The sequence below is a fragment of the Carcharodon carcharias genome, chromosome 2 (assembly GCF_017639515.1).
Source record: "Carcharodon carcharias isolate sCarCar2 chromosome 2, sCarCar2.pri, whole genome shotgun sequence".
Taxonomy (NCBI): Eukaryota; Metazoa; Chordata; class Chondrichthyes; order Lamniformes; family Lamnidae; genus Carcharodon; species Carcharodon carcharias.
Window position 1 is genome coordinate 65,243,365 of NC_054468.1, and position 25,119 is coordinate 65,268,483.

A 25,119-nucleotide genomic window follows, 5' to 3' on the forward strand; every position below is an offset into this window, starting at 1 on the left:
TCTTTAGCCCTTACCACCACCATTAACACCCCCTTTGTCTTATGTCCATGTCATTTTTGTCAATCTCTCCTCAGATCCCACCTATCCCTGACCTTCTATCTTGCTTCACCTGCTCCACCCCTCTTAGACAGTGCAAAATATATCACATTTCTCCTTCTCTTTGGCTCTGAAGAAGTCATACGGACTCGAAATGTTAATTCTGTTTCTCTCTCCACAGATGATGCCAGGCCTGCTGAGTTTTTCCACCATTTTCTGTTTTTTTCCAGCATCCACAGTATTTTGCTTTCATTTGACCAATAAGTTGCCTGAACAACGCTAACAGCTCACTAGGGTTATGGAAATGAGGCTGGCCCTTCAAAATCGACTCTCTGCAGGGACAGAGGGAGCTAGCAGCAGCATTCCACACCAAAGTAAAAGTTGCCCCCAGTGATCCTATGCACAGGCCAATACAACAGCCTCCTCATCATAGCCTCCAGGCAGTCCTCAGAAGCTATTCTTTGACTTCCTTTCCCTTCGTCTAACAGCCTTGTCAAGGCTGGCAAATTATTGCGTAGAGAAACAGTACATTGAACCACTTACTGTAACAAGAGCATCGTTATATTTTTTCTGGTTATCAAGCATTCTTACGCATTATCTTTACAACCACATATCACTTACACATTGATAGAGTAAAAGCCCTTTCCTGTTGAAATAGGTGATAGCATTCTGTAAAGTGGCATGTCTGCCAATGTGGGTGTGATTGATTGCACCTTATATCCTGGGAAAATCCTGCTCCTCCTTAAAAGTTAACAGCCCTCTCAGGCTGATGCTGCATATCCATTGGAAAGGTTATTAAATAATCAGCCTTGGCAAACAATTCTTCTGTGACTTGCCTGATGCACTGATGAACAATTGATTGGCTGATGTTACATTTATCTCCTCAGCCCAAAAGGAGTCAGTGACAAAGAGGGTGATGGCTGTTGTGACTTTGATATTGGTACTATGATGCCTCTGGTAGAAGTCTGAGCAAACAGGTGGCACAACTTCTAATTTTCCTCAATGAAGGAAGTGCAGCTTTTTATTGAGCAATGCTGATTGATGAGGTTGAGATAAAAGTACCTTGGCCCATAAATACAGAAGTATGAATACCTTCAGGTCGGTGCCAGATGCCCTGTATGGTGCCAGTTGGTTTGGGTGAAAAGCACTCACCCTGCACTCTCAACATGGCCAGTTCCATTGCAGGGATAGGCATGTCCCAGTCCTCCCCAATTTTCATGGAGCTGGGCCAGCATTTCAAACAGTAATGGTTCACAGGATCTCAGAAATGCCATGAACCATAGTCTGCATGAGTTAAGTTCAAAAGGTCTTCCTCATGCCTCCCCAAACAATCCCTATGGCCCTTCATGCCCCCCAAAGAACCCCTATTCCCCCTCATGCCCCCTATGCCAAGGTATGCCTCCCAAACAACTATGGCCCCTCATGCCCCCATGCCAAGCTATGGCACTTCCATGTCCATTCACCCACTTTACACTGTACATAAGAAATTAACCCTACAGTTAGTAGGATATATTAAAAAATACCTTCCCAAAAACAGTCAGTCATTCATTCATACTGCAACCCAATAAAAGTGTCAATCACCCAGACCCTTTAAAGTTTCAATAGCAGAAACCACAAGCACGCGAAACCTTTTTATCTTAGAGGTTCAGCTGAGAGCCCAGAAATCCATTAGCAAGTTGAAACACCTGACATCCTAAAATGTTTCATTGTTTATGAGTATTTTCTAAGTATTGTTGTTGTTGTAATGTGAGGAGCACAGCAGAGAATGTTTACAGAGCCAAATCTCAGCAACAGAGACTTGTTTTAGCAATGGCATGGAGAGATAAATATTGTCGAGTACTCTGGGAGAAATACCCTGCTCTCCCTCAAGTCATGCGATCATATCTTTTACAACCCAAGAGAACAGAATGCCTCACATAAAAGATGGCATCTTCAACTGTGCAACTCCCTCTTGACTGCATTGGATTATATGCTCAAATCTCTGAGGTGGGAAACAAACTCAGGACTTTCCAACTCAAGGGAAGAGTTCTATAGCTGAGTCAAGGCTTGTATCTGATTTGGGATTCAAGATTTTGGGATTTGGAAGGCTTCAGTTCTGAAGAAGTCAAATATTGGACTTGAAACATTAATACTGTTTCTCTCTCCACAGATGCTGAAAGACCTGCACTTTGTTTTATTTCAGATCTCCAACATTTGCAGTATTTTGCTTTCATTTTTCTCTTTCAGCTGCCCTGTATCTGTCTCAAAGTAGGAGGAAAAAGGGGAGAATAATTGAGACTATTGTCAACTACATAGCCTGCTGAATGTATGAAGCCCCATTATCTTCCTACCAGGATTAAAGTGCAAAGAGACAGTTAAGATTAGTTTATAGAGAAGGGGGCACTTCATTTTTCAAACTATTTTGGACCGGCTAAAACAACTGTAAATTAATAGAAAAATATAGTTATTTGCTGCTTAGACTTTTGAAAAATGAAGCAACTTTTTCTTAAAATAAGAAAATGATGGAAACACTCTGCCGGTCAGGCAGCATCTATGGAGAGAGAAACAGAGTTAGTATTTCAAATCAGTGCTCTTTTGATGGAGGATCATCAACCTGAAACATTAACTGTTTCTCTCTCTTCACAGATGCTGCCTGACGTTCCAACATTCGCCGCTTTTATTTTAGATTTCTTGTATCTGATGTATTTTGGTTCCATCTAAGCATAAGACTCTGCATAACTGGGTTTACAAGTGAATTATTTAGCTTATTGCAAAGGAAAATAAATTAAGTTAAAAATTATTAACTATTCTGATGAATGAATAATTGGAACATGAGAGAGTAACAAAATCCCTCAAATCTAGGCCATGTGTGTTCTTGCACTTTTATTATTTTCAGTAGGAGTATAAAGTTCTGCTATCAGCCATCCCACTCAATCATTACAGACCAAGTACTTTAGGTCACCAATTTTGTGTGGTATATTACTCATATCAAAAAACATGTTCCGTGTAATATGGTAAGCATGATGCATTTTATGGGCTAACCCTGTCCCAATACACAACACGGCATGTGTGGCACACCAATCTATTAAAATAAACAGGCATTGCATTTTTAATTATTCAGTCCAAATTGAAATTCAAGTTAACAATATGCTGAAATATGATGCACCACAACAAGATCATTGGAGCTGAATGAAAACGTTGACCTTCATTTTCTTAAGGATAGCATTGCAAAAGAATGATGTCATTTTTGGAGGGTCCTTGCAGCTTCCTCTTCCCAAATATATAGTAAAAAATATAAATTACAGAAATCAAAAGAGTTTGGTCATTTCTGATAGAATAAACCAGAATATAAATTTTGCCACATAAAATTGTTTGACTTAGGTACGCTACTGTGCACAAATGTGTTAACAAATATGTGACAAATATAATGAAAACTATAAACAGGCTAGTGAGAACTCTTCCGTAACACAATTAATACTGAAATTAGAATATTGCCAAAAGGCAGATTTTCACACGTTTCACATATGTAGCCACCTGTCAGTAATTTTTTTGTTCTCCATATCTTCCCACATACAGATTGGCTGAATGGGATCCTCTTTTATTTTTAAAACAGTTCTTATAATAAGCCTAGGCCTCTGAAAGTGAAGAGTGATCCAATTAGTTCCACCAGAGTAAAATGATACAGTCTATGTATGTGGTCTCCTCTGCCACATCTGTCATGGGCCATTTCGAAGTTCAGGCTCCTGCAGAGTTCAGATCGCTTAATGCTCTTATTTACTGTGTAGGCATTAGGGAAAATCCAACGACTTTCCATTTCTCAAATGAATTAACCACAAACAAAATGATCTATAAAATAAATGTACATATGCCACTCACTGAGGGAGCTTTCTTTATTTCAACATACAATTAAACTTGAAGATCTGTGTTTTGTGTGACAGTGAAATACTAAACTGAAAGCCAGATTTAATTGCAGAAATCTATTTTAAACTGCATTTCAAAAATGATATTAAAATTAAGTTAAATAACAGCTTATTTATAAATGCTCAAAAATACATTTACTTATTCTGAAAAGTTTACTTAAGGCTTTGAGGAAATAAATCACCAAACACCCTCATAGTTTGGCAGCTCTAAGTGACAGAAGCTTCACTAAATCCTCTGTTTACACTAGGGATTAACTGAGAAGATATTGAGCAGCAAAGTGAACTGTCCATGGTCAAGGGAACCTGCTCTCTGTCAGCCATTGGGGCATAAGGACAAAGCATGGACCTGGCAGGAAGTGACCCATAAATACATCTTTACACTGGATTTATACAAAGAAAGTCTGCCTGTCACAAACCCCATATGACCATTAACTGCCCTGCAAGGCTTGCCAGGAGGCCTAATTACAGGTCTACAGAGTCTAATAACAAAAGCTGAAGAGCTTTAGCCTAGGGATGATCTGCTTCATACTGACTTGAGAGAGTCCATATAGTATGACATTAGAAAAGGGCCCTGCTTTAAACCTCTCCAGGGACACAAAACAGGATCCAAGACCAAGTAGCCATGTGCAACTCAGCTTTGTACAAGCTTATGGCATCAGTTTTGTAACATTAACATTCAATTTCTGCGTGCTTAACATCTGCTTAAGAAAAGACAGACTTTCAGTTACATTTTTCTTTGCATTTTGCTATGCACAAAAACAGGGGCATAAAGGTAAATAAAAGGCAGAAAAAATAGCTCACATCTACAATTAAGCAACCTTTACACTATTGTTTTAGTTTTAATAAATAATTTTCATTTGTAACATAGGTGTGGGAAAATGATTTTCAGCAAAGGGTTAAGAATTTTGCAGGTCTTTGTTTCAAATCCTATCGTTTCATACGCAAATCAGGAAAACACATTGCAATTCTAATGTAGAAAAATATTTGCAATATACATATAATTTATTACATTACTGAGCATGAGTATGGTAAATACTGCAACTTTCTGAATCCTTTTTCCTTCAAAAGAAGGATGATTGGCAAGTTTGGAAGAATGATATGATTTTAAGATCGGTTGTATAATCAGATTGTAGGGAAACAAGCTTGAGCTGGCAAGAGTAATTATTTTCCTACACAAACTAGAAAACTCTGTAGCATTGTCTTGATCAAATATAATTCATTTATAGCTGAAAAGATTTTTCAAATCATTGGTGCATTCTTATTATTTGCAACAAATCAGTATGATCCTAGGTAAAACCACCTTCAGTTCTCTGATGATGCAACATTTTCAAATTATTTTGTAGCATATTTGCCTGTAATGCACACGGTTAAATAAAGCAAACATGCCATTTCTAAATTAGATATGGAAATTCTGCACAACAATTAGAAGTTATACATTTTTCAGATATCATACTGAAACAACATGAGGTAATGAAACATTTTATGGCATTCTACGGGGGAAACTCGGTGGCATAGTATAATGTCACTGGACTAGTCATCCAGAGGCCCGGGCTAATGCCACAGGGAAGTAGATTCAAATCCCACCAGTGCAGCTGGTGGAATTTAAATTGGATTCATAATTCTGGAATTGAAAAAAAAGTCTCCATAATGGTTACCATGAAACTATCATCAGTTGTCACTGAAAAAAAATGTGATTCACTAATGCTGTCCTCAACTGGTCTGGCCTACATGACCCCAACCCACAGCAATGTGATTGACTCTAACTGACCTATGAAATGGCCTTGCCAGCCACCCAGTTCAAGGGAAATTAGGGATGGGCAACAAATTCTGGCCTTGCCTGTGATATCCGCAACCCATGAAGCATACATTTTTAAAATATTTATGGGCTTTTTAAAAGTGTGATTTAGAACACTTGGAAGTGAAAATTCAAGGTAATATCATGTGTGGACAGACTTTGTTTCCCGAGTCTTATTCAGTCAGATTCTGGTGTCCATGGAATGAGAATGTTTTCATATTGTGATCAATTCTTTCACAAGGCAACATTTTTATTCCCTGCGGTATCTTTTCCTATCATTTTAGACAAGAATTCTTATTTGATTGAATTTGAGTGGTAGAAAATTACTGCAAGTTTTCTTCTTGCATGATTTCAAGTACTGTGTATTGCTGCAAATGCAAGATGTCAGTGTAGTTTGGCTACTGCTCATTCCATTATTTCACCCTTTTTTCTGTAATATTTTGGTTCGGTATTTATGGCTTGCATTCCTACTTTTTCTTCTTTAATTGGTTTGTTGCAGTTACTTTGGCTACTGTCAAGGGAACACTGTGGTAAGCTTGGAAGTATCATTGATTCAGGTCAGAGGTCATTTAACACTTCATGGAGTTGCTGATTTCAACTTGTTCTGGAAAGATCATGATGTTATCCTATTCATGTTGTTTAAATCAATTAATAACGGGACACAAATACTGAACACCATAATACATCGAATGCCACCATATGATGAACCCCAGCTTTTACAGTAACTTGGTTCCAACTAGCTACTATACATATATGTCTCATACTTAACATCACATTAAGTCTGGATCCAAAGTAAAATGCTGACAGTAGAGAAATTTGCTCCTAACTTAGAAACACTAGCCACGAAACTGTCTTATTTTTCTGTTGAGCTCCAAGAGTTATGAGTGCATGCAGATAGCCCAACATTAAGTCAACAAATCAAACTTGATCAACAATAAAAGTAAAATAATTTAAAATACATCACAGATCCATTGGTATCTGAAAAGAGGGAAGATAGCTTAAAGGTTGACCTATCTTTTCTCATGTTAGTTGATTCCTGACCTTGTGTGTTCTTTCAACAATTCTTTGCTTTTGTTTTTTATTTTCAACATTTGGTTTCACATGCCTGCACAATGTGAAACTATATTAACCTCGCAGGTTAAGTGTCAATTTGACTCAGTGATAGCATTCTCGGCTGGTCAAAACTTTGTGTACTCTAGCCACTCACCACTGTCCTCTCCACAACCAGGTTCTGAGTACATCTATGCTAAAACTGACACTTCAGTACAGTTCTGAGGGAGTGCTGGATCTCCAGGAGAGCTGTTTCTCAGAGGAATCTTGTGTTTATAATAATGAATCAGCAGCACAAAAGTTGTAAATTCAACTTCCCCTTGGCAAATTAAGAAACTGAATTTAATAAATCTTGTAATTTGTAGACTAGCACTAGAGAAAAAAAATGAAAGCTGTCACAACAAAAACCCAACCTATCAGGTCTACATGTGACTCCAGTCACATACTTGGTGATTGAATCTTAATGATCTCAGGGGGAACTAGGAATTGTGAATAAACAATGGCCCACATCCCAACAACAAACAAATTATGGGTGGACCTGAAGGATCCCACAACACTAGTCGAGGAAGGGCAGAGTATTCCCCAGGTATCCTGACCAACAGCAGTATTTACTGAACCACCTCTATCAAAAACAGATTAACTGGCTAATTATCTCATTTGTTATTTGTGGAAACTTGCTATGTGCAATTTGCAGAAAAGTGATAACATTTCAAAATTATTTATTGGTTGTGAAGCACTTCAGTTGATTAGAGGTTGTGAAAGGTATTACATAAATGTAAATTCTTGTCTTAAGTTTGAGTAAATATATTCCAAGGGCAGAAACTACATTGTGCTATTGGTTTGCATCTCATGTTTCAAATGACTGTTGTAAACATGAGATTCCTCTTCCCAATAAGTGAACATTAATCATAAAAACATATAATGCTTGCCATTTTTTCATCCAGTGGAAAATTAAAAAATGGGAGAGAGTGATCTCATGCTCTACAAGGAAAAAAGAAGCCTGTCATGACAAGGAAGCTTCTCCCAGTTGTCTCTATTCATTAAGGACGCCATTAAACTGCCATTTTTTCATCAATAGAAAGCTGTTTCAGAGAGACACTGATGCAAACGTAGCTGAAACAAAGGTGTCAAGTAACAATCTGATTCCTATGCATACTAAATCTAGGAGGCTACTTCGGTCCTACTTTGATTCTGATCAGGTGCAGTGCAGGTCCAGCATTTTGAGTGCCAATTCAGCATTGCCAGGCACTTTGTGAACGCTTTTCTCAATGCGAAGAAGAAGTAGAAATTCTCTCTGTGCTCTGGTGACATTAAAAATTAGCCAGACAGCAAGTTATGCACACATTAAAGCTGCACATCTCACTTCACGGATACTGATTTGAAACTAGTAGCTGCAGTTGATTCCAGCTAAAAATACATCTATTGCTTCTGTATGGCAATAACATGCTCTGTTATGGTCCATGATTTTATTAGAAACTCATCTGAGAAATGGGTTTCTTTGGGCTACATCTACTGAATACCAGCATAATACTAGGTGGTCATGCAAAAATGTAAGCAATCATACAATCTATATTTTGTCCTGTTGTGATATATGTTACAAATAACAGGTTAACCGCATTCAATTAGCACACTATTTTATTCTTTGGATTAGGTTCCATTAAATTATGCCTTTAAAAGAGCCACCATGACCCAAATTGTACTTGCAACTCACCAGTATTTCCCAGTATCAACTGCTAATTAGATTTAATGTGTCTGAGCAAATGTGTCCTGAAAACAAACATTCCCAATGTTTGCTTCAAGTAATGGACCTAATAACAGGGTTCTCATTAACTACCATTTACTGTGCTGTCCAGATTTATTTAACAACAGAAATCAAAACATCCAACACATCATGCACTTACTTCAGTGTCTTTATAAGTCAGAGCATTTTTAATAAAATAAAAACTAGCTATCTTTATCGACTGTGCTATCAATGCAATTTGGATCAAAATTTGAATTGCTTCATAAATTGGAACTTAAACAACCAGTACACATTGATGTCTATTGAATTTTGAATGGTTTTAAGTAAAACAGCTATGAGCAATCATGAGGAAAATTATAGCTCTAAATATATTTGAATTATTGCTTAAGTATTAGTGACTGTATTTGTCAAATGCTGAAAGAAATATTGCTATTTTAACTTCAGAGTAAAATTAAATAATTACATATCAATATGCTGTGCACTGCTGCAAATGTAAACCAGAATCTTTAAAGTAAGATCACAAAAGTGGAATTCAAATAAAAAATAATCTTTTTCAACAGAAACAGGTTCCTGTTTCCCATCAAGAGTGTGTGAGATCTATACTCTCCTTCAATTTTTCACTCTAAAAATAAGATGCCATGCACTATATATTTCATTTGAATCACACAGATTCAAGACTGGAATGATATATAACCCATAGTAGCTTTATCATATTTTGGAGAGTAAGATTAAGAAATAAGTGCTGACAGCTCTGTGCAAATTAAACAAATTGTACCATTCAGCTCACAACCGTCACATCTACTTTATAATTATACATTTCAAAAATATATTAAAGATACTCCAAGTTATATATACAATTTGAACCCTGAACCATGATGTTGCTATTGCTTTACTGTAGTTTTCTTTAGGGCGGCGGGGGAACGGAGATGAAAGCATACCTGCATTGAAAGTTCAACCAAAATGGTGAACAAAAATTTTGAATGCAATCAGGTACCAAGTTTCAATTGAAATGTTTTCATTTTACTTATATCAATTGCTTTTGTAGTTAATAATTAGGTGATATTGATCATGTACAGTAATTTGCAAAAAATCAATTTAGTTTTCTAAGATAATGCCAAAGTGCCAAATTCACCACAAATCACTATCAAAGTGACAGAAAATTAGTTGCATTTTATAAAGGAGATATGCATGCTTCACTTCTTTCACATTATTTTCTTCCTCTTGAAGGGATTAACTCCTTGTCGGCTACAGTTCCATAGGTGCCAGTTTACCAATAGTATGCCACTCAAGCGGCCATTATGCACGTGTAAGCAAAGATCTTTTTCCGGCCAGTAATGGCAGCCTGAACACAGTGGGTCAGATACCATAACAAGGGAACAAGAAAAAGAGTGAGGAGCAACACGCCGAGCCCAGGATGAGGTCTCAGCAGGTCCAAAAAAGACTGGAAGACATCAGTACTCAGAGAATCAGTACAACCTAAGTCCTACCACTTTGTATCCAGCTGCCATATCTTATGGTATGCACACTGATCCCCTTTCACCTTTGCAGCCATGTCAATACCATCCAATTCCTGATTTCCAACGTCAACAAATCAGCAAATGATTACACAATAAATTACCGCTGCTTTACAAAGGTGGTTGACAGAATAGTACACACCAATGCCAATGCTGATGTTGCTATATGCAGATGCTCTGGGCCTGTTGCTAATGCTGAAGTTATTCCCATATGTCCAGCTGCCTAAAAAGTGGGAAATGCTTATCAAACATGGGAGAGTCTCCAACTCCAACTCCAACATCGGGGATTATCGGGGAGTTTAGACAGTACTGAGAAGATAATGTTTCCTTACTAATTGGTCAGTATTTTATCTAAACTAACTATATTTTTAAAAATGAGGAACTGTGGCTGTGGTAGCAGTGATTGCAGTCAATGTCCAACTCTTGCTTTGTTCAAAGACCTGCCTCAAAAGGGACATGGGATCCGTGTTAAACTGTGTATAAGAGGAGTGATAGCAAGGTAAATAAAACTGTTACAGTAAAATTTCTGTTATTCAGCACTCTGCCAATTGGAATTTTCTATTAATCAGAATTCCGGGGTCAGGTCTGTTTTATGATTGGACACATAAAGCTCAGTGGTCATAGTTATCAGCCACTTGTCCTCGCTTTGGTCTCAGCCTCTCGTTGCTCTGCAGCACCACCTCCCCTTGATGCCGCTCACTCGATTTGCACGCTCTCACATCTCTCAAAACCTCAACAACTGCATGATCAGCCTGGGGCTTTTTCGTTGGATGAAAAGGCAGAACTCACCTTATATCTCAGTTAACTGGCATATTTTGTTAACATTTTTCCATTCCCCGAGCATGCCAGATAACAGAGATTTTACTGTAGTTTGTAAACGTCTTGATCCTGACAAACTAACATTATTCTGGGAGTAAATGGTCAAAGCTGTTAACTGAGGATTCACTTGTGCTCCTATAAATAGGAACAGACTGAAACTTTGGGTTTGGGGTGAGTTTGGGTCAGATTGAATTGGGTTAAGTGGTCACAGAATAATAGAACTGTTCGGGTGAAGAAGGAGGCCATTCAGCCCATCATGTCTGCACCGGCTCTCCAAATGAGCATTATAACTCAGTTCCATTCTCCTGCCTTCTACTCATAAGCCTGCACATTGTTCTATTTAAATAATCATCTAATGCCTTCTTGAATGCCTCCATTGAACCTGCCTCCACCACACTTCCAGGCAGTGCATTCCAGATCCAAACCACATGCTACATGAAAAAGTTTTTTCCCACATCGCATTTGCTTCTTTTGCAAATCACTTTAAATCTGTGCACTCTCATTCTTGATCCTTTTGAGTGGGAACAGTTTCTCCCTATCAACTTGGTGTCCAGCCCCCTCATAACTTTGAACACTTCTGTCAAATCTCTTCTTAGTCTTCTCACAGAATCACACAGTGCAGAAGAGGCCCTTCGGCCCACTGAGTCTGCACCGACACAAGAGAAACACTTGACCTACCTAATCCCAGTTACCAGCACTTGGTCCATAGCCTTGAATGTTATGACGTGCCAAATGCTCATCCAGGTACTTTTTAAAGGATGTGAGGCAACCCGACTTCACCACCCTCCCAGGCAGCACATTCCAGACCATCACCACCCTCTGGGTAACAAAGTTTTTCCTCACATCCTCCTTAAACCTCACTTTGAACTTATGTCTCCAAGGAGAACAGTCCCAACTTCTCTAATCTATCTTCATAACTGAAGTTTCTGATCTCTGGAACCATTTTTTTAAACCTCTTCTGCACTCTCTCCAATGCGTTCACATCCTTCCTAAAGTGCAGTGTCCAGAACTGGTACACAATACTCCAGCTGAGGTCTAACTAGTGTCCTATACAAGTTCAGTATAACCTCCCTACTTTGGTACTCTATGCTCCTATTAATAAAGCTGAGGTACCATATGCATTATTAACTGTTCTCTCCACCTGTCTTGCCACCTTTAATGACTTATGCATATATACCCAAGGTCCCTCTGCCCTGTACACCCTTTAGAGTTGTACCCATTATTTTATATTGTATCTCCATGTTCTCCCTACCAAAATGAATCACCTCAAACTTCTCTGCATGTGGTGCATGTTTACAAAATATATGTCTGTAAATAAATGCTTATAAAAACATATAAAGATTACTCCAGTTTTATCCTTCACCACTTAGCTTTCTGGTATCATTCGTCAGCCTTTTGCTAAAAACGATGCACTCGAACCAGAGGAAAACAAGCCAGCAGATAAGGATCAGGTCAGCTGTAAGGGAAAATGCCAGACTGCGAGCAACAAAACACCCAAAGCCTGAAACCTTGGCTTTCGCAGGGTGGACTGGCTACATCTCCGAAAATCTTTCTAGATGGGGTGGGCTCTCAGCAGAAGACTGGGTTGACCGGTAATAACAAGATCTCTTTAAGTGGTAACATTGCTGCAATTAGTTCAAAGTCAGGGAACCTGATCCTCAATGTCCTTGAGAGACACCTTGAAAAGGATTTTGGCATTAAGAGCATTGTTCAATATTGTTGTCAAGCATCAGGACCTTGAAAGTTTTGGCTTGAAACAAAGACTGGAGAGCTACCAAAACACAAGTGCTCAATATTAACAGATATACAAACATAGAATCATAGAACGTCTGCAGCACAGAAGGAGGTCATTGGGCCTGTCACGTCTGTGCTGGACCTCTGAAGGAGCAATTCACCTAGTGCTACTCCCCTGTCTCTTCCCCCTACACCTACAAATTTTTCCTTTTCTGATTATGATTCAATTCCCTTTTCAAAACCTCAATTGTCCCTGCCTCCACCATAGCCTCAGGCAGTGTATTTCAGATCCTAACGACTTGCTGCATGGAAAAGTTTATCCTCATGTTGCTATTGTTTCTTCTGCCAAATATCTTAAATCTATGCCCTCTGGTTCTCGATCACTCTACCAATTGGAACAGTTTCTCCCTATCTACACTATCCAGACCCCTCATGATTTTGAATACCTCTATCAAATCTGCTCTCAATCTTCTCTTCTCCAAGAAAAACAGTCCCAACTTTTCCAGTTTTTCTACATTACTGAAGCTTCTCATCCCTGGAACCATTCTCGTGAAATTTTCTGTACCCACTCCGATGCCTTCACATCCTTCCTAAAGTGTGGTGCCCAGAACTGGACCCAATACCCTGGTTGAGGTCAATTCAATGTTTTACACAAGTTCAACATAGCTTCCTTGCTTTTGTACTCTATGATCCGATTGGTAAAGCCCAGGATGTCATATGCTTTATTAACCGCTCTCTGCAGTAAATGTCATGTGCCAATCGTCTGTCCTTTCCACCAGCCTGCTAATGCTCTTTTGAACTTCTACACTATCCTCCTCACTGTTCAGAATACTTCCAATTTGCACACCTTTCACAAATTGAGGATATAAGTAATGATCATGGGTAATGCATGGGTTCTTCTGGGCACTGCATGAATCAGCCTCACTGAACATTCTATTACAGGAAGCGTGAGAATTCCCTCTCAAAGTGGAAGGTTTCTCTTTTGTCACTTGAAAGAAATCCATGGGTAATAAGGAGCTTGAGGTCAGTCAGGCTTTTCATTTCCCTGGAACAGCCATGGTCTTGCCCCACAGGAAATGCATCAAATAGTCAAAGACCATGGTTAGCAAGTCATTGAAAGGCTGTTGATCCCAAATGCAGAAAGAGCACTATATATGGTAATGTTTCAATAGAATTCAGGAATGTGACTGAATACTCTGTACTTTCCTGGATGAGTACAGGCCCAACAATACTCAAGAAGTTCAACACCATTGAAGACAAAGCAGCCTGCTTGACTGGCACACCATCCACCACCAGTACACTGTGGGTGCAGTGTATACCCCATGCACTACAGCAAAGCACCTTCCAAACCCATCTGAAAGGGCAAGGGCAGCAGGCGTACGAGAATACGGCCAATCTGAAACTTCCCCTCCAAGTAACACACCATCTTCACTTGGAAATAGACAGTCATTCCTTCAATGCTACTGGGTCAAAAGTTCTGAAACTCCCTGTCTAACAGTGTTGTGGAAGTATCATCACCACATCCACTATAATGGTTCAAGATCACCATCTTTCTTGAGGCCAATTAGGGATGGTCAAAAATATTGGACTTGCCAGCGACACCTACAATTCAGGAACAAATAAAAACTAATCTGCATGTTTTGCAATGGTGCATTCAAGTTAAGAATTAACTGTCTGATTAAGTCTAAATTCAGTAACAAACATAAGAATATAAGAAATAGGAACAGGAGTAGACCATTTGGCCCCTCAAGCCTGCGCCGCCATTCAATAAGATCACAGCTGATCTTGTGTTTTGATTTCCACATTCCCACCTAATCCCGATAACCTTAGATTCTTGTTAGGCAAGGGAATCAATCTACTTCTGCCTTAAAAATATTAGTGAATACAGTAAAATCTTAAGTTGTCAATGTGGCAAATTTACAGATACATAAATACAGCATAAATAGTGGCCACTAATCCCACATAAGTTCCAAGAAAATTTAAAAGTAATTTTAAAATATTCATGCAAATAATTTATTGAGGAAGATACAGGTTAACAAACAGTGACACACATAACTTGCCTTCACTTTACTTGCAACACCCAGCAATTTATTTTAAAATTAGTCAATATATGTCAATGGCCTGGAGGTTCTTGAACCAGTGTAATGGGAAAGTTACGTAAAAATTTACAGTGGTCATCCAGAGGCGAGTTATGTCACAATTTTCTGAGAATCTAATTAACATATGCCAAAATGGAAAAAAAAGTGAGAGAAATGTGGAAATCATTGTAATGAATCTCAGCCCAAGGTCAATGCTGAACTGACACCATATCCCTTCTTAGGCATAAAAATTGAATTTTCAAGCCAACAAACCATTATTTATGTACATTAAACACAAGTGGAAGTATTTCTGTTTCTGATTCAAATCATTCATGTGGCATAAAAGATAGAGAGAGTACATTTCATGACCCAGCGAGAAAAAAATTGTCAAAAACATTAGGCATACATTTACAGCCAGTTCAGAACTCCTGTAAATTCAGGGAATTCATGTGGCTGTTCTTTTGTATGGGTCTTGGCCTATGTTACTAAGTGCCAGAAGACTTCGGCAGAGGTTACACTAAATTGATATAAGAAATTCAATTAATTTGGACAAAATTAGAGAACATCTTTTGCACCCAACCTCCTTCATCTTTTGCACCAGAAGCTGGCATTAAGCCTTGATTATATAATTTTTTGGCATAAATTTGCAGAAAATTCCAGGTCACTAAGTCTGCACAACATGTCTGCATGGTGGTATTCAACATATCTCTCCTTTAGATGAAACCAGGTGCATCATTCTCAGGCAATACAGACAGTTTCTACTTTGCATAATTATTATACTCTTTCTTCAACCTCCCATTATACACATACACACCTTCCACCTTCATCAATCAAATTCAAGTTGCCACGCCATCAGAGGATATCAGTAAAAGATAAAAACAAGTTTAACCAAATTGCGATACGAGCTGCAATAAAACATTTGCTCATATACATATACAAATAGTAAAAACAATTTTCTTGATCAGGAAATTTGAAATATGTTGGTAAAACTTATCAGCATTAATCTATCTTTTATAAACAAATGTATGTTTCTAATTAAGAGCTTATACAAGTCTATGTCAATTTAGTTTGAATCTCAGTTTCAAAAAATTGAAATAACTTGGCAGGCAAATACAAACAAATCTCATCTGCCAAAAAAAGAAATTGCACTAAACATTCAACAACCAATTTCGGAATCTGTTTTTAGCAAGCCAACAATCTGGGCTTAATAGCTTTCACGAGAAGAAACATTTACTTTATTTATTTTTGGTGAGGCAAAGCTTATTTTTACAACTAAGAAAATAACATACTGAGTGAAAATGTAAACTATCTTTTGAAAATATCTACACACACGATATGTGTATAAGGAAATTCAATTTCATATGGTGCACGATACTTCGGGAATAGAAAACAATATGATACTTCAATACCATCACCTACCAGCAGCCTGGAGGACCAACTGTAATCTTGCTTTGGCCTGTTCCGCAGGGGGCTGCAAAACAACAAAGATAAACCTACATCAAATATAATGGATCTCTGTATTAATGATGACACAGTCCAAGGGATTTTCATTCATCAAGCAATAAAAGAACTGTGCACAACAATATACAATTCTTTTTGTAATCAAAATGACACAGCATTCAGAAAAACAGTTTGAATGACTGGTGGAACACCCTCAGTTTCTGATTCAGAGTGGAATACAAGGTGCCCATAAAAACACTGACCAGCCAACAATAAACATCCCAGTTAAAACACCACACAATTTAAAACAAGGTTTTAAGTTAGAAGTTTAAAATTTCTGCATAGCATTACTTAAAATGTATCTTCTTTTAGCAGTACCGTTCTAAAAAAATTGAGGCATAATGAAATATAAAATGTTAAGTTGCCAAAATATAATTAATTGTACTGTGACCAACATTTTATACAATACCCATCCCACAAATCCAAAAAGTACTCTTGCCACCAATAGTAACATTTGTTACAAAAAAAAAGGCACTTCATTTTCACATGCACGCTTGGGTGTTGCATCTATTATAACAAAGTTCCAACAAATGAAAAAGATGTAAAGTTTGCTTTAATTCTTTGTAGTTTGGGATCATTAGATTATTTGAGGATTTGCATAGTCAGTTCATACACATGTGCCACCAGAGCTCCTTGCAATCCCATTCAGCAAAGAAATGTTCACATTTGCATAATCCTTCAAAGGCATCAACCTCCTCCTCCCCCACACAAATCCTCAGATTTAACACTACAGCTTCAAGTATTATCAAAATTATACTTTCTGCAACTTTGTGTAATGCAAATATATACACCACTTTGTATAATGGTTTTGTTAAGACAAACTGGGAGCATAGAAACATTATAGAGAGACAAAAAAAATCAAAATGTATTCTGTAACATCTGTGAGGTACTTTATAGGGATGCTTTTGAACACAACATACTGTTATGTTTCTGTTTCAACAATTTTTTTTTCCTTTCCCTCACCCCCTAGAGACTTTGCAGGGACACTTTCAAATCCCATGCTAACTTGTCAAAATAGCCATTTTTCATGTATGAGTTCTAGCAGCGAGCATGAACTGGCTATTTGAATAGGGGGACCATCACAGTCAAGCCAGATCATGTCCTCAATTGCTTACATGTAGGTGGGTTCAACAGACTGAATAGGTTCCCTAGCCAATCCCTTCTCAAGCCTGGATTGCTAAAGCCCATCGTAGTACAACTGACTGCCATTACCCAGCTGAGAGCAGGTAATTTAGAGCAAGATGGGGATTAGGCTTGGCTACAATAATTGTACTTTTAAGATTATATTTATTTCTTGCCTTTCATGGCCACACAATATCCTAAAGCATTTTACAGCTAATTAGGTACTTGCAAAGCACAGTCACCTTTGTAATGTAGAAATGTAGGTAGCCAATTTGTGCTAAACAAGCTCCAACAAACAGCAATGTGATGCTGATTGAGGGAATGAATACCTCGTTGAATAACTCAGAATGGACTCCACTCTGGCAAAAATGCCTGAAATGCACCAATCGGTAGCAGTATATGTAAAAATAATAGTCTTTCAAAGTAACAATGGATCACTAATTGCACTGGTGTCAGCTTCAAAATATAATTCACATCAGTAGAAAAACAATAGAGCTCTTCATCATTTCTCAAGAGTAACGCTTTTATGTTAGCCTTGATCTTTGTAATTAACTTGGGAAATGCTAAAATACACATGAATATGCTGGAAAACACAAATTAAATGGAACAAATTTTACAGTCATAACTTCAAAGCTTTTTTTGCTCTGGTCAAAACATTCCTATAATCCATCGATGTAAATAAGTAATTTACATTTGGCATGTGAAGAATACACACTCAATTAAAACTACATTTAAAACTTACTGCAAAGTAAGTGAAAACAAATGAACAGAGCTGGAGTTACAAAACAGACCTATCAATCAGAAATAACTGTAGCCAATGAACCAGTAGCCTTGCTACTCATCATTTAATTTCAATAAACTTTTGCACTGGAAGTTGATGCAATTTACAGACCCAAATAATGCAGCACCCTCTACAAGGCACCTGGGACATGTGTGAAGAGTATACGTAGCTAAGTATCCCCTTAAACAATAAGGTTGAAGAATTAAGTATCACGCAGTGCAGATTCTGAATCTGAAAGTGTATATTACAATGGTGAATTCAATGTCAAATCAGATACAAAAAGCAAAATAAAGAGACCAATAGAAAGATTGATTAACAGAGAGAAGAGACAAAGAAAACGCAAAATATTTTTTCAAAATCTCTAACAACAAAAATCTGAACCAAAGGGACTCTGCACTTGTAAGTAAATTTTCATTGGCAAGAAGTTGTTTGGTCGTGACTCAGACTTGTCACGACATTAAGAAGGGTACTTAAGCCTGGAATTGACAAGCCCTAATTTTGCAGTGAGTTTAGCTCAATTCTACGAAGTCAGGACAGGAATGTCATGCCATTCAACACATTCGAATGAGGAATCAAATGGCAAGGTGCCATTGGAGTGCAGCTTATGGAGCAGCATGAATCCCGGACATCAACTTGTGGATTTTCTGCTTTTATTTCAGGTTTCTAACAGTGGAACGGTGTCCGTTCCCTTGAAAATCACGTTCGAAGCATGGATAGGATCTGGTTTTGTCCTTAACATCAAGGTTCTACCCCCAGGAAGAAAATGCAGGACTGTGGGCCTCAGTGACGGATCATCAATCCGATTGTTTGAAGAGTCTTGCTGCTGTTTTCCTGCTCATACGGGTTACAAGCCCCTGTACAGGGTGTCACACTGCTTCAGACACCTCGCGATATCGTCATTGCTCAAAAACCCGTGAAGTATCATTGGCAGCTGCCAGCGCAGTGAACGGCAAGCACATTCCTTCACTGCTGACTACAAAATCCAGCTATTATTGAATCTGGATCCACCATCTTTACAGGCAGTGTAGAACTGCTTACCACGACTTGCTGCAAAAAAAGTTCTTTGCATCTCCCCTTTGGTTCTGCCAATTGTCTTAACTCTGTGTCATTTGTTGCCAACCCTTCCTTCAGTTGAAAGTTTCCCCTTACTGAATCAATCAAACACGCTGAAAATTTTGAACTCTGTGTATTAATGTTTCCATTGTTTCCTGTTGTTACTTGTAGAAAAGCTACTGCAAGGCTTAACCTTAAATTCATAGCATTCCAGGCATCAAGGCACCAACTTGCGCAGACATTCAGCAAGGACAACTGTTTCAGTGTAACTGTAAAAAATAAGTTACAGTTTTGCAAAATTATTATTAACTCCTGTTTGGGAACCAACAAAAGGGAAACTAGCCGACAAAACATTAGTGACATCCTGCCAAACTCTATTTTATTTGGTCAAAGCAAAGTAGCTGAAAAAGAAATCAGTGTCAACTTCATAAGTAGAAAAACTAACAACAAAAATGATAGGGCAGCCATATTAAATCACACATGTAATAACAAGGTATACCCGCAATGCTTTTTTGGAGTAAATATTCAAAAAGTCTCCATCAAGCAACAGCAAAAAAATAGATTAATTACTTAAAAGTTAATTTACTGAAATGTTGAAGTACACTTTGTGTGCTTGTTCAGTTGCAACAGTTTCAGTGATGCCGAGCATGATTTGACAATGAGTGTAAATTGTATTGTATAGCACAGGCATTTAAAGTTGGCTCAGCAAGAAGCCAAATTGATGACTGATTAAATATAAGTTGTACTTATAGAAGAAAAAAAATCTTCATGAGCTGCAATTCAGTGCTCGTGTCGCCCTAGATGGAACTCTCAATACAGATCTAAGTAATGTTAACATCATGTAACATTTATCTTGGTGTAAATTTAGAATATACACCAAATATTTCCATTACATCAGAAAAATCAAATATATAAATTACCGCATGTCCTATACAAAGATGTCTGGTAAGAATTAATTTCCTTGAAAAATATAAAACAGAAAAGACTTAATGAATTTGCATTATAGTTAAACTGTATTCCTTTGCCCACAAGCATCGAGTGGAGTTCTGCTTCTGAACAACACAATGACAGAACCTGCGAATGGAATTCTCTCTCCTATCCGTCCCTAAAGAAACAAGAACAGTATAACTGGGTCACAAAAAAGTTATGTGCATTATAACTGTTTTTTTCAAACTCAAGGTTCAAACACACTGCCATTTGAAAGAAGTAGACCCTATAAACAGGATTCTGCTTGTGCCACTTGCTTGTTTATTTACTTGAGTGTTTCCTCTGTGGCTACTTCAAGATGGTAGCTAAAAATAAAAAGAAAACATTTAAGAAAGGGTGCACACATTCACATTTGTTGTATATGTTTATTTTGCTCGCTATGGACAATAATTAGAAGTTGAATGTGGTTGAGGACTTTTATGGAAGAATTCATTAATAAACTTCAATCATCGAATTATGCTGTTCATGGTGCAGGTCCTGCTTTCAAACACAAACTCCAGCTGAATCTCAACTCACATTTAATTTCTAGCTGCATGTAGATTTTGTCCAGAGAGAGATGGTGGCATAATGCTAATGTTACTGGACTAGTAACCCAGAGGTCTAAGCTAATACACTGGGGGACATGGGTTCAAATCCCACTACAGCAACTAGCGGAATTTAAATTCAATTAATAAATTAGGAATATAAAGCTATTGGTGACCATGAAACTATCATTGATTGTTGTAAAAACCCATTTGGTTCACTAATAATCTGCCATCCTTACCCAGTTTGGCCTATATGCAACTCTAGACCCACAGCAACTCTTATCTGAAATGGCTGAGCAATTACCTACTTTGGATGTAAACATGCAATATGTCCAAACCTTCAAATACCATAAAGGAAATTTGAATTCAATGGCCTGGATTATGCTCTGAGGTGCAGGGACTACACACTGCTGACCACAAGAAAAGTTGCCCACAAAGACTCAGCAAAGATAGAGCATTGAATTTAGCAGTGAATTTGTTTCTGACCCTATCTATAGGGAATTTCTAGTGGTCAGTTATGTAATCAAGCATGCTAAGTAGGTTGAAGAATTTCTACAGACAGCAAATCAAGGAGGAAAAGCACAAATTATAATTAACCTAAGTAACCTAAATATGGGGACATAAACAAGGGGTTAAGCTAAAAAAAACTCGAATGTCAGACTTTAAAATTTCTTTAGAAATTGTGAGGCAAAGGCACTCCATGTATGTAAAACTAGTTTTTCAGGGTAAGTGGGGTTGTTCACCAGGAACTATGGCTGAAGGCACTGTTAAAACTCAGTTAACTCCCATTGAACAAGGTTTAAATTTTCAATGATTTTACTGTGAGAACTGTGTAAAAAGTTGAGGTTCATTTCAAATCTGATTCAGTGTATGGTGCATCCACAAAACCTGCAAGACTCACCCTGTGGAGGAGCAGGGTATCAGTGACAGCAAATTGCAGGTTTCCCCTTTTAACCAAACTTGTGCAGCCAGAAGTCACCATCGGTTTTATACAGTAATGGTGGCAATGATGGCAGCTGACAATTTCGCTGTCATTGCAACTGCAAATTCCAGGTCATTATCTTTGTGAGAGGCATAAGATCTCTCATCTAGTCACATTATATTGCAACTGCAACTCTAGTGATGAGCAACATCAATAAGAATATAAAAAAATAGGAGCAGAAGTAGGCCATTTGATCTCGTGAGTCCACTCTACCATTCAACAAGATAATAGCTGTTCCTCCACCTCATCTCCATCTTCCTTCACCATCACAACCCTTAATCCCTCAGTATCTAAAAATCCATCAATCTTTGTCTTGTATATACTCAGTGAATCAGCATCCACAGCATTCTAGGATAAAAAAATTCTAAAGATTCACAACTCTTTTGAGTGAAGGAATTTTGCCTCTCTGTCATTAAATGGCCGACTCCATATTCTGAGGCTTTGGCTCCTAGTTCTAGAATCCTTAGCCACAGGAAACATCCTCCCAGCATCTATCCCCTCACACCCCTGAAGAATATTATATGCTTCAATTAGATCATCTATACTTCTCAATTCTGGGGAATATAGGCCGAGTATACTAAATATCTCCTTCCAGGGCAATCCTCTCATCCCAGGAATCAGTCTCATGAACCTTTGTTGTATCCCTCAAAGCTGAGTATCTACTTCCTTAGGTAAGGTCAAAACTGTACACATTATTCCAAGTGTGGCCTCACCAAGGGCCTAATAATTGCAGAGAGACTTGTTTACTCTTAAATCCCAAGCCCATTGTAATAAAGGCGACCATACTATTTGCCCTCATAATTGCTTGTTGTACCTGCATATTAACTTTGTGATTTGTATGCAAGAACACCCAGGTTCCGTCAGTTGTTGAAACTCTCATTTGTGCCTTTGTTACTTATAGATTCGACTATTACAACACAATCCTAGCTTGCCTCCTACGTTGTCCTTGAGGTAATTCAAAGTTCTGCTGTTTCTGTCTTAACTCGCCTCAAGTCCAATTCACCTGTCACCCCTGTGCTCATGACCATCATTGGCTCCTGGTCAAATAGCATCCTGAATTTAACATTTTCATCCTTCTTTTCAAATCCCTTCATGGCCTCTCCCTTTCTCTGTAATCTTCTGCAGCCCCACAACCTCCAAGTTATCTGTGTTCATTTAATCACTCCACTATTGATGGCCACACCTTCAGTTGCCTATGCTTTAAACTCTGGAATTTCTCTCTACATATCTTTGCTTCTCTATCTCACTTTCCTCCTTTCCTTCTTAAAAGTTTACTCCTTGACCAAATTTTTGGTCATCTGACCTAATATCTCTGCTTGATTCAGTGACATATTTTGTTTTATAATGCTCCTGTGAAGTGCCTTGGGATGTTTTATGATGTTAAAGATGCTTTTTAATTATGAGCTGTTGTTCCATATTCATCAATACCCTCGACTGCAGTGGTTCAAGAAGGCAGCTCAATGTTACCTTCTCAAGCGTAATTAAGGATTGGCAATAAATGCTGGCCAAGCCAGCAAAGCCCACATCCCATGTACGAGTACATTTAAAAAGCTCAATATAACAAAAGTTAATTGATTTCAACATTAAAAATTTCAACTGATCCAGAATACGGTCTTTTGAAGGTCAGGGTTCAAGATTTTTCCAAGCATGAAAAAGTGCTTCCTGGTTTCATTCCTAAGTAACCCAGCTCTCATTTTAACATTATTGCATCTTGTTTTGGATTCCTTTACTGCAGAAAACAGTTTCTCTGTTATACCTCACCGAATCCCCATCATCTTTAAACAGCTAAATCCCCACCATTTCTTTAAACTCAAGGAAATGGCAAAACAAGTTTATAAAATCTGTCCTCATAATTTAATCCTTTAAAACCTGGCATCATTCTGGTGAATCTGTACTGTAATCCTCAAATATCAATATATGCTTCCACATTAGGTGACAGATCATTGAAAATAACAAACAATTTACCAGAGGATCAAAGGTAAGGGGTCATATATTGGGAAGTAGCTCAAAGAACTTGGCAAGTTTGACTTAACTTTTTGTAGGCTTTCATGAGTGCAATGATTCAGTTCTTCAATTCACCAGGAGGCTTTTCACAAGAAGCAAAGGTTTTAGAAAAAGTCTTCCGTTTTAACAATTTTTGAAATTAAAATGTTAAGGAAAAAGTAAAGTCAAATAGGAGCACCTTTTGGCAGAGGAAAAAATAACTGTTCTTATTCATTCACAAGGCGTTGTTGCTGACAAGCCAGCCTTAATTGCCCAGCCAAAATTGCCCTTGAAAAGGTTGTGATGAGCCACTTTCTTGAATACAATCCTGCCAGGCCATTTCAAAGGGCAGTTAGGAGTCAACCACTGTGGGCCTGCAGTCACATATAAGCCAGATGGTGTAAGGATAGCAAGTTTCATTGCCTAAAAGATATTGGTGAGCTAAATGAGTCTTTACAACAATCTAATTTCATGGTGACATCCTGTGAAGGCATAAATAAAAAGGGTAACAAAGGCAGAGATGAGGATTTCAGCAGCAACTGAGCAGAGGCAGAGGCAAAGTTGGGCGATGTAATGGAGGTGGAAGCAGGCTGTCTTATTCACGGCATGGAAATGTGATTGAAAGTTCAGCTCATGGTCATAAATGACACACACCAAGGTTGCAAACACTCCAGTTCAGCCTCAGACAGTTGCCCGTGAGATGGCTACTGTAATGACTTGTATCAAAGTTACAAATTACATCATATGTGACTGTGAAAGCGGTCAACTACCTCTCCTCATTCTTCTCAACCTGTTTTCAGCCTTTGGCATACTTGACCATCCTCCTTCAATGCCTCTATACCAGAAATGTCCGACGTGGGGACACGCAGACCACAATTCAGCCTGCCATGCTTCTCTATCCAGCCCGTGGGCTCACTGTTCAAAACGCAGAGAAGTGGAAGTGACAGGTTTGGAAGGAGCTGCTCTTCCAATCACAGGCTGTTTCTCTCCCCCATTTGCTGCTGATAGACTCACCGGTGACAACTCTGGTTGGACAACATTGCTTCTAAACTATTGTCCAGAAGGTTAGGACTACACTCACCCAGTTCTGTTCTTATCTATCTAATTGTAAGCAGATTATCAGCTGCAATGACTTGTCTTCCTGCTCATGCACCATTTCCTTTGGTGTGTCCCAAGGATTGATCCTTGGCCTCTTCTATTTCTCATCTGCATGTTGCTCCTCGGTGACAGTATCCAGAAACATAGCATCAGTTTACACATGTATGCTGACAACGTCCAGCTCTACTTCACCACCACCTCACCCAACTCTTCCACTGTCTCTAAATTATCAGGCTGCTTGTCCAACATCTAGTATCAAATAAGTAGATACTGGGAACACCAAAGCCATTGTTTTCAGGCACCACAACCAATTCTATTCCCTAACCACTGATCCCATCCTATCCTTGGCAACTGTTTGAGGCTGAACCAGGCTGTTTGCAACCTTGATGTCATATGTAACTATGAGCTGAGCTTCCAACCACA

The 25,119-nt window shown here is 38.3% G+C and overlaps 1 protein-coding gene across 2 annotated transcripts in view; it reads right to left on the reverse strand.

Moving 5' to 3' along the window:
- rsrc1 (arginine/serine-rich coiled-coil 1) overlaps positions 1-25,119 on the reverse strand; it is a 468,003-nt gene that overhangs the window by 182,267 nt on the left and 260,617 nt on the right. For both annotated transcript variants that reach the window (XM_041176225.1, XM_041176232.1), the window contains one exon: positions 16,086-16,137. In XM_041176225.1, the coding sequence (XP_041032159.1) occupies positions 16,086-16,137 (52 nt within the window). The remainder of the gene's footprint in view (positions 1-16,085; positions 16,138-25,119) is intronic.